Below are 9948 nucleotides of genomic sequence, written 5' to 3'. Positions count from 1 at the left end.
GTGAAGTGGGACGCGTGAAGGGGAACTTTGACAAAGCTGAAATTTTGGGAAGACCCCGCCTCTCATAACAATGGCGGCACCGTAGTGCTCCAAGAACCCTTATCCCTATCCCACAGGAAGATGGCCGCCACCATCCCTTGGAGTCCAAGGAAAATCTACACCACCACGCGGTCGCCAAATCCCACGTGAACATACGCCCCGCAAAAACATGGCGACCTCCTTACAAGTCTCGCGATAACATGTCACGCCCTCCCATTCTAATTTAGTGCTCAGACCGCAATGCTAGATGGAAATCTCGCGAGACTGTGCACCGCTTTCTGCTCCTCAATCCTTCACCATTATGGCCGCGTCCGTGTGGTCCCCGCATCGCGCGGTTAGTTAGTGCTCCCTGTCGATCAAGATCGCCCCCAAAGCACCGCCCACAGTCGTCAGCCCGCCTCCTTCCGTCACTTCCTGTCTAGACCCTGGACGGCCGCTAAGAAATCCCGCACGCTAGCGTCTCTCTCTTTTTTCAGCCGGCCGGGAAGATGGCGGACATTCAGGTGGGTGCTCGGAGTTGGAGCCGAGGGCGCGGATCTCGCCCCCAGCTTCCCGGGAGCGTCCGGGAGGGCAGGACCTCGCGCCCGTTTGGAGTTTACTCCGGGCGTCTCGCATCTGCTGGGCACTAGCGAGGGCGCCGACAGCGTGCGTTTGTTTTAACTAGATGAGCGCCTCCTGATGCCTGCGAGCTCGTATGTTAGTGGAATTTCAAGCGTTCTACGAGTTAAACTCTTATTAAAGTTTGAGAGTTACAAGGTGCTGACTTGGACCTTTAGCCTTAGAGTTTCTGTGGATGAGCCCTAGGAGGTGAATGCAGGTGGCGGGGAGGCGCGCTAGAGCGTGGGAACTGAGCCGCCGGGGTTAGACGCCGAGCCCTCTGTGGGTGCAAACGCGGAGTGGGGGCGTGGAGCGCGCGACGCCGGGCCGCCGGGCCCCGGGGGCGGGATATGGGGACTCGCGCTGTAGAGCGCGGACTCGGCTCCCCGAGAGAGTCACTTCCAGCCCAGGTCTTGCCCGCTCCAAGCTCCCCCGCGGCCTCGTGCACCCTTGCAGACAGAGCGCGCCTACCAGAAGCAGCCGACTATCTTCCAAAACAAGAAGCGCGTTCTGCTGGGAGAAACTGGCAAGGAGAAGCTCCCTCGGTACTACAAGAACATCGGTCTGGGCTTCAAGACCCCCAAAGAGGTGAGGATAGAGCCTCGGATGGAAACGAGACCGCCCCGCCCCTGCACGTCGGGAGCGGAGGTGCCCTGACCGCGGCTGCGTCCCTGCCGCGGGGGCCGCTGGGAGTTGTAGTTCCTGTCCCCGAGGCCACGTCCCCAGGTCTGTTCCGAACTGCCCCGTGCTCACTCCGCTGCTGCTTATCCCTTCAGGCCATCGAGGGCACCTACATTGACAAGAAATGCCCCTTCACTGGCAACGTCTCCATCCGGGGGCGGATCCTGTCTGGTGAGTGGGGACTGCAGCCCGGAACTACAGGAAGAGGGGGGCTCGGGCACTGGCAGATGATGTCTGTTCTCACGATGGTCTTCGGAAGCCTGCATGGGCACTGCCGAGAAAGCCAGTTGGCAACACTGATGCCAGAAACAAGGGTTTGGGGACCCATGCTCAGCTGCTGATTCCCAGCATGCCCCGGGCTCCCCATGCCCCCCTTTCCAGCAAGGCCCGAGTGACCCGTGATCTCTGGCCCCACCCCTCAGGCGTGGTGACCAAGATGAAAATGCAGAGGACCATCGTCATTCGCCGAGACTATCTCCACTACATCCGCAAGTACAATCGCTTTGAGAAGCGCCACAAGAACATGTCCGTGCACCTGTCCCCCTGCTTCAGGTGAGCACAGCGACCAGGCGCTGACCAGGCCTGGCACCGTGCGGATGGGCAAGGGCTGGGATGGGGTGTATTACCGATGTTTTGTTTGTTTGTTTTTTGTTTTTCTTCTGGTACCAGGAATCAAACTCACTACCTTGCGCTTGCCAGGCAGGCACTTTGCCGCTGAGCTAAATCCCCAGCCCCTATTACCGGTGTTTTGAATGTTCGGGGTAAACGCCCCCGGAGAGGAGCCTGGGGACAGGGCGGGCAGCTGCAAGTGCAGAGAGGGCCGGTGTGGTCCCCAGGCTCCTCTCGGGGCTGCTCGGGCCCGGGTCAGCCTGTGACCCCCTCCTGAGGGCCTGCCGCTGCCTGCCCCCACAGGGACGTCCAGATCGGCGACATCGTCACGGTGGGCGAGTGCAGGCCCCTGAGCAAGACCGTGCGCTTCAACGTGCTGAAGGTCACCAAGGCGGCCGGCACCAAGAAGCAGTTCCAGAAGTTCTGACGTCGCCCAGCTGCCCCCCAAAGGGAATAAAGTTATCTGACTCTTTCGGACCAGGCTTGGATCCGTCACTCGAAGCTCCCGGTGCAGTGGATGAGGTGGCCTGGCTGTCGCGCCTGCTGCCTCCCCGGCTCCTCTTTTGGCGCGTGTCACACACACTGGGTGCCTGAGACCCTTACCTGGCGTTGCCCACCTCCGCCTTCAGTCTCCCGGGAGGAAGTGAGGGGGCGGGACCCTCTACCTCTGGCCTTGCCCGGGCCTCCCACTTCCCTGGTGGCTGAGAGGGGCCCTGAGCCCCTACACCTGGGCAGGGCAGCCCCACCGCGAGTCCCGAGAGTGCTGGGTGCCAGGCCCCCGGCTCTGCCAACTTGCACTCACTGCCAAGAGCTACCTCATGACCAAGGCTGGGCTTTGTCACCCCACGGGGGTTCAGTCCAGGGGCTGTGCAGGCCAGGCCATCCCTAGGGGGCGGATGGCCTCCAGGACAAGTGGCCTGGAAGAGACCTGGTGAGGAGCAGCCCCGACCCCAGCATCTCCCCAATAGCATCCCCAGGCCCTCTTCCCCAAGCCCCTTTTGAGATAGCCTCTTACTAAGCTTAACTCACGATCCTCCTGCTACAGCCTCCCAGAGCGTGTGCCATCTCACCTGCCGTGGAACCTAGCTGGTCAGGAAGCAGGGTCCCCTGCCGGCCCAGAGGTGGGGACAGGGTCAGAATGGTGAAGTGGGAAGTCAGGAAACGGCCAGCCCCGGAGCATCAGCTGTGGGTGGGGAGGGCTGGAGGAGCTACAGGTGGACCCGCTGCACCCCACAGACAGATCCACAGGGGAGGGCTCCAGGGCAGATGCTCAGAAGCATTCAGGAAGAACAGATACAGTCCCAGTACAGGGGAGGCTGAGGCAGGAGAATCACCACGAATTTCAGGCAGTTTGAACTATGTAGCAAGATCCTAGCAAAAATAGGAGGAAGGAGAGAAGGACTTGCACCTGACGGGGAGTCCAGGCTGCTCCAGGGCAGCAAAATGCCGCGGTCCGCCGTCGCCTTGGCCTGGGGCCCGCCGGTGCCGGAGTCCCCAGGTCCCTGCCCCCCAGGCCTGTACCAGCGTCTGAGGCGCAGCCCTGGTACAAGGGTTGGGAGACAGGGCCGTGAGGAGAGAGGAGCGGAGCGGCCGTCGGGAAGGCGCAGCCTGCAGCGGCGCTGTCTTTTACCCGGCCGAGGGCGGGGGCCGCGGAGGAAGTGGCCGCAGCGAGGGGCAGGAAGGGCGGGCGGGGCACCCGAGTGCGGCGCGGGGGCGCGGAGCCCTGCGGAGAGGGGCAGCCGAGGGTGCGGCCCAGGCCACAGGTGCTTCCGCTCAGGGTGGGGCGCTGTTTACAACAACAGCCTGCACCCCGGTTTCCTCCCGGCGATGTCGGGGCGTCTGCTTTGCCACCCAGCATCGCGGTTCCCAGGCAGACGGCTGCAAGCCGGGGTTGGGGCGCAGCAGGCCACCGGCCCCGCACAGCCCCGCGGGAGCCGAGACCCTCTATCCTGCTGCGCCCCCTCGCCGTCTCCGCCTGTCTCCCGCTCTAACCCCGACTCCGCGCTGCTCCCTCTACCCCAACGCAGCCAGCTTGCTTGCTTCCTTTCCTGTCAGTACTGGGACTGAACCCAGGGCCTTTGCGCTGAGCTGCACCTCCACCTTCAGCCCTTTTTAAATTTTATTTGAGACATTTCCTTGCTAAAGTGCTGAGTTGCTCAGGCTGGACTCGCAATTGAAATCCTCCTGCCTCAGCCTCCCAGAGTACCAGGATTACAGGCATGTGCCTTCATGCAGGGTCATCCACTGCCCTCGCTCCCGCAGTGGCCTGCTTTTAAATCGCCAACGTATTTCCACTTGGCCAACCCCCAGCCACCATCACCCCTCATGCTGTAGTCCTCCCTCCGCTCAGGTGGAACCTGTTTCCTTCCTGCCTAATGATTGTGCGCACAGCCGAGACTGCGGTTGCCCTGGGCCGCGGTGCCTGTCCATTCTGCCCAGGGAATGCGAGCTGCGGGCCGGGGCACGGGTGTCCCAGCATCCGCTCCATGGCGCTCACTGGCTAAGAAGCTGGGACAAGCCCACCCCAGCCTCTGCTTCGGACTCAGCACACTGGTTCCCGACTCCCGCCCCAGGGAGGATCCACAGCTGTGTGGAGCCCTGAGCCGATGGTCACACAAAGGCCCCATGGAGTTGTACACCTGGTCTGCGGGCCCTTGAGCAGACCCAGGGTCTTTGGCAGGTAACCCCAGAGGTGTTATATGGTTGTGGACTCCTGGTTTGTTTGGTTTTTTGTTGGTTGGGTTTTTTTGGGGGGTGGGGAGGGTATTGAGATAAGAGTCTCGCTGTGTGACCCAGGCTGGTCTCAAATTCAGAGAAATCATCCTGCCTCAGCCTCCCAGGTGTTGGGATTACAGACACCACCTTGCTTGGCTCCTGGGTTTATTATAGTAAGCCTGGTAAAGTGCCCCGGATGTTGAGTCTATTTTAGCATGCTGGTGGAATGTTCTGTCGCATGTCTGTTATGTGCCATTGCCATTTCACAGGGAAATTAGCTCTGGGGAGGGTTGTGATTTTGTAGCACTGGGGATCAACCTCAGAGCCTTGTTACCTTTTTGGTTTGGTTTTTGCTTTTTTTTTTGAGACAGGGTCTTACTGTGCAGTTCAGGCTGGCCTTAAGCTCACTTTGTAGCCGACACTGGTCTCGAAGTTGCAGTGATTCTCCTGCCTCAGCCTCCCAAGTGCTAGGATTATAGGCATGCGCCACCACGGCCTGCAGAGCCTTGTTACTTAGCTGTATCCCCACCCTTTCTTTTTTATTTGGGACATGATGTGGTTAAGTTGCTCAGTTGTGATCCTCTTGCCTCAGCCTCCCAGGATGCTGGGTGGCAGGCGGGTGCCACCACCCCTGTCTCCAGGCAGTAGCAGGGTCCTGGGTTCACAGTCATACCTGGAGCAGGGCAGGTTATGGTTGTGTCCTATGGACCATGGCCCCAGACCTAGGGCAGTGGCAGGCAATGTCCCATTATGGCCAGGCTGGCCAGTAGGGCCGGCTGCAGCCCCTGGGGGCTGTTATGACAGCAGCCCTTAGGGCCTCGTACCGGGCCCTGGAGACAGCATGCGAGCGCCCCTGCAGGTTGTTATGTTACAGCCGCCCCTCAAGTCCCTCACATGAAGTGATATTTAATAAGGCGTGTGGTGCACACTTATAATCCCAGCACTTCTGAGGCTGAGGCAGGACAGCATTACATTCAAGACCAGCCTGGGCTACATAGTGAGATCCTATCTCAACAAAATAAACAAAACAGATTGAGTGTAGTGGTGCGTACCTGTAGTCCCAGCCCTTGGGAGGCTGAGGCAGGAGGATTGCCAAGAGTTCGAGGCCAGTCTGAGCTACATAGTAAGACTGTCTAAAGTAAAACGATGTACAGTTTTTGCATATAACCTCCTCTCTCGATGGCTTGTAGCACCCAATATAATATAAATGCTGTGGGAATAGTTGTTACATGACACTGTTTACTGTTTAGGATATAGAGATAAGGGGGAGAGAAAAGCCTGTACACCTTCCGTTCAGTACAGGTACAGTTTTTTTTCTCCAAATGAAGTATACTAGCCGGGCATGGTGGCACGTACCTGTAATCCCAGCACTTGGAAGGCTGAGGCAGGAGGATCCTTGCGAGTTCGAGGCCAGCTTGAGCTACAAAGTGAACTCAAGGCCAGCCTGAACTGTGTAGCCAGACCCTGTCTCAAAAAGAAAAAAAGAAAAAAACAGAGTATACTATTTGGGTGGCAGTAGCCGTGCTTGTTTGACTTTTTGCCAGAGTCTGTGAACTGTTTGGGGGGGCTGAGTCTGTCTGAGCAGCCCTGCGGCACGTTTCAGCACTGCCAAGCCCTGCTGTAGGTCCCAGGTCTATGACTACTTACTATTTAGTGGTGCTGGGGATGGAACCCAGAGCCTCAAACGTGCTGGGCAAGTGCTGTCCTGCTGGGAGCAGCTGAAGCTGGCAATGAATCCCGCGTGCAGGACAAAGCCAGCCCGAGAACACGGGCGCTCCTCGCGCCATGTGAAGAAGCCGCTGCAGTGTGTTAGCTGCTTGCTGGGTAGAGAAGTTGAGTGACATCAGCCTCCGGAGGGTATAAATAAACGGTCTACAGTTCTGGGGCAGGTCTCCTCCTCCCGTCAGGAAACAGAGGACCTCCACCTGGCCTCAGGCTTGTCTCTTGTCTATATTTTCCTCATCCCACCACCGTTTTTCCCGGGTCCACTGAGAGCCCCAGTGAGCTGCAACATTTGACACCTGAACGGGGACACCTGGTTAGAAAAGTGGGCGGTGGGGACGCTTCTCAAGTGCGTGCAGCAGGGGAGAGAAGTGAATTGGTTAGGACCAGTATTCAGCACTGATGTGCATTGGGCATTGACAAAACAGGTGTAAAATGTGGGGATGCGGGTTCACAGGGGCCAGAAAATATGAAGGCTTCAGAGAAGTCAAAAAGAGAAGGGGATATTGAATTGCTAGGAGTTAAAAATGGGGCAAATAGGGGGCTGAGGATTTAGCTCAGCGGCACAGCGCCTGCCCGGCAAGCTCAAGGTCGTGAGTTCGATTCCCGGTACTAGAAAAAAAAAAATGGGGCAAATAGAGTCTCAAGAATCCCAGAGGTGGGGGCTCGGGATTTAGCTCAGCGGCATGGCACCTGCCTGGCAAGCGCAAGGTCGTGAGTTCGATTCCCAGTACCAGGAAAAAAAAAAAAAAAAAGGATCCCGGAGGTATATGTATGTAGCTTGACTCCTGTATTTGCTGTTCTTTTCTGGATTTTGGTTAGGAGGGGTGTTACAACCACAAAGGATTCAGCTCAGAACATTACTTTAAAATCAAGTCCGGAGCCTCAGTGGGATAAGGATAGGGAGGGAGGAGCAACAGCCCCACCAATAGAGCTGGAGCCCTCTGGCCTCGCTCAATTTAATAAGGAAGGAGCGGTGGGGGACAAAAGGGACCCTTCCCCACCAGAGAGGTGTTTCCCTGCGAATTCCATTTCTCAACACCTGATAAATTTAACTGAGCCACGGGTGGCAACCCCAGCCTTTTCAGTTTAGGGGATTTTTGCTGCATCACAGGTCGGAACTTCTGCCTCTCAGAGAGTAGAATCCTTTTCTCTGTCTCCCTTGTAATTGGCACTAGAAGAAGCCAGATGGGCGGGGGAGTCCATGGAGGGTTTTCAGCCTCTCTGTCCTTTTACTGAAGTTCAAGTCCCCAAGAATCCAGGACAAGTTATACGATGTTATGAAGCTATAGCTTTTAAAACCTTAAAAGAGTTAAACCGGGGGTGGTGGTGCACGCCTGTAATCCCAGCACTCGGGAGGCAGAGGCAGGAGGATTGTTATGAATTCGAGACCAGCCTGGGCTGCAAAGTGAGCTCAAGGCCAGCCTGAACTGCATAGTGAGACCTGTAGGAGAAGGACTGTGATCGCTAATGAACCGATTACTGACGGTCGGCTTATTATCCTCAGCCGTACTGAGGGCACCTGGTGTGGGAGACTCGCCCGAGGATGGTTACTATCAGCTGAGAGGCAGAAATGGAAAGGGATAATGAATTATTCCTGTTGGTCTGAGTTACTTACTCGGTTTGAATAAAAAGTAATTGAGCCAGGCGTGGTGGCGCATGCCTGTAATCCCAGCACCCGGGAGGCTGAGGCAGGAGGATCGTTGCAAGTTTAAGACCATCCTGGGCTACAAAGTGAGCTCAAGGCCAGCCTGAACTGCATAGCGAGACCCCGTCTCAAAAAGACAAGGAAAAAAAAAAAAGCGATTGAGAGGGGTGATCGGGGCCGCAGTCCCAGAGGCTGTAAGCCCCCTCATCCCAGACTTCTAGCTCTCTTGTTTCTCTTCTACTTTCCTTTATTCATCTGTGTTGTTCTCAGACCTGTCGCCACGGTTAATACCACCGTATGGCGCCACATACAGGGACTTGAGTACGAAACTAAGTCTTCGAGACTAGGGTGTGAAAATAAGTCTTTGAGACTAGGAAAGGGAATTAAGGAAATTAAGTCAGCGCTCGATGGACGGGAGGAGAATCGGCGGGCAGGTAGCCCGGTCTCCGGGATTGTTTATCAGGGTTATGGGAAATTTTCTGTTTCAGAAAAAATATGAAACAAAACAAGAGATTTTACAGGAGATAGGAAATGAGGCTCCGGCACAACCCTCAGCCCCCATACATGCTAAGTTTAACCCTTTAGGGACCCACCTCAGTTAACTGTCCAAAGCCCATTACCTAGGACTACGGTTGTGAAGGCTTTTGCCGAAGCCAGACAGGAAGGAGATTTGGAAGCTTGTAAGGCTTTTGCTATGCACCCAGTTACAGCTGGTCAACTACCAGGAGATCAGGAAAATCCCCAAGGGTACGTGCGGTACAACCTTGCTCCCTTGTCCTTTAAAACCATAAAAGAGTTGAAGCAGGTGTGTGCTTCATATGGAAGGAATTCTCCTTACACCTTTGGACTGATTTCGGGACTAGCTCGGTCTGACCGTTTAATTCCATGGGACTGGGAGATGATCGGAGGGACGGTTCTCAGTCCCGCCAAATTCCTCCAGTTTAGAACGCGGTGGAGAGATGAGGCGGAGCTGACGGCCCGTGGTAACACCCATGCTAACCCGCCAGTTCCTATTTCTGCGGAACAACTCACGGGCTCTGGTAACTGCTTTGGGATTGATCAGCAAGTAGAATATAATGATGAGGTAGTTGTTCAAACTAAAATGTGTTGTCTTCAAGCATGGGAAAAGATTAGTGCTCCTGGCCAGACTGTTCCCTCCGTGTGACTCGGGTTTTTCAAGGTGCTAATGAGCCCTACACAGAGTTTATAGCTAGACTAAGAGAAGTACTCCAGAAAACGGTGTCGCAACCTGCCTTAAGAGAACTGTTACTGAAAATGTTATCCTACGACAATGCCAACTCAGAGTGCAAAAAGGTCTTAAGACCTTTAAAATCTCAGGACGTTACTTTGGATGAATATATGAAAGCTTGTCCGGATATAGGATCAGAAACCTTGAAAGCAGGATTGCTTGCAGCTACTTTAAAGGGAAACAGCCCTTGCACTCAAAGGAATGTTAAATGTTTTGAATGCAGTAAAACAGGGCACGGGAGAAAGGAATGTAGACCAGCAAGACCAAGAACGGATGACTGGATAAAACGAAAGGTTAATACTTCAGAAGATTCTTTGCCCATGAAGGTTTGTCCTAGGTGTCAAAAAGGACGGCACTGGGCTAATCAGTGTCCATCAAAATATCACAAAAATGGTACTCCTCTGATACCAGGCGAAAACTCCAGCTCCGGCCCAGCCCGGCGCCCAAGGACAAGAAATACGGGAACCTACCAAGCATTTCTAGCCAGCAACAGTTACAAACACGTCCAAGCAGAGTCTGATCTCTTTGCCGCCGGGTGCTGACCCAGGCAAGGAGCGCCTGCTCTTCCGGCAAAAATATGGCTATTATCACTGCAAAGACCGCAACATTGGCTGGGAGAGTGCATACGTATGGTGCGTCCAGGGTACAAACAAGGTTTACTTTTTTTTTTTTTTTTTTTTTTTGGTTT

General features: G+C 55.4%; 1 protein-coding gene across 1 annotated transcript; it reads left to right on the top strand.

Moving 5' to 3' along the window:
- Window positions 1-433: 433 nt before the first annotated feature.
- On the top strand, window positions 434-2403 carry Rps11 (ribosomal protein S11). Its single transcript, XM_005412870.2, has 5 exons — window positions 434-542; window positions 1093-1224; window positions 1413-1488; window positions 1740-1869; window positions 2230-2403. The coding sequence occupies exons 1-5, from the start codon at window positions 528-530 to the stop codon at window positions 2351-2353; spliced, it is 477 nt and encodes a 158-aa protein (XP_005412927.1). The 5' UTR covers window positions 434-527; the 3' UTR covers window positions 2354-2403.
- Window positions 2404-9948: the final 7545 nt, after the last annotated feature.

Source organism: Chinchilla lanigera, unplaced genomic scaffold, assembly GCF_000276665.1.
Source record: "Chinchilla lanigera isolate Chin_1 unplaced genomic scaffold, ChiLan1.0 scaffold00158, whole genome shotgun sequence".
NCBI classification, from domain to species: Eukaryota; Metazoa; Chordata; class Mammalia; order Rodentia; family Chinchillidae; genus Chinchilla; species Chinchilla lanigera.
The sequence above is the reverse complement of the archived record's forward strand: the minus strand, read 5'-3'. Positions and strand labels throughout refer to the sequence as shown.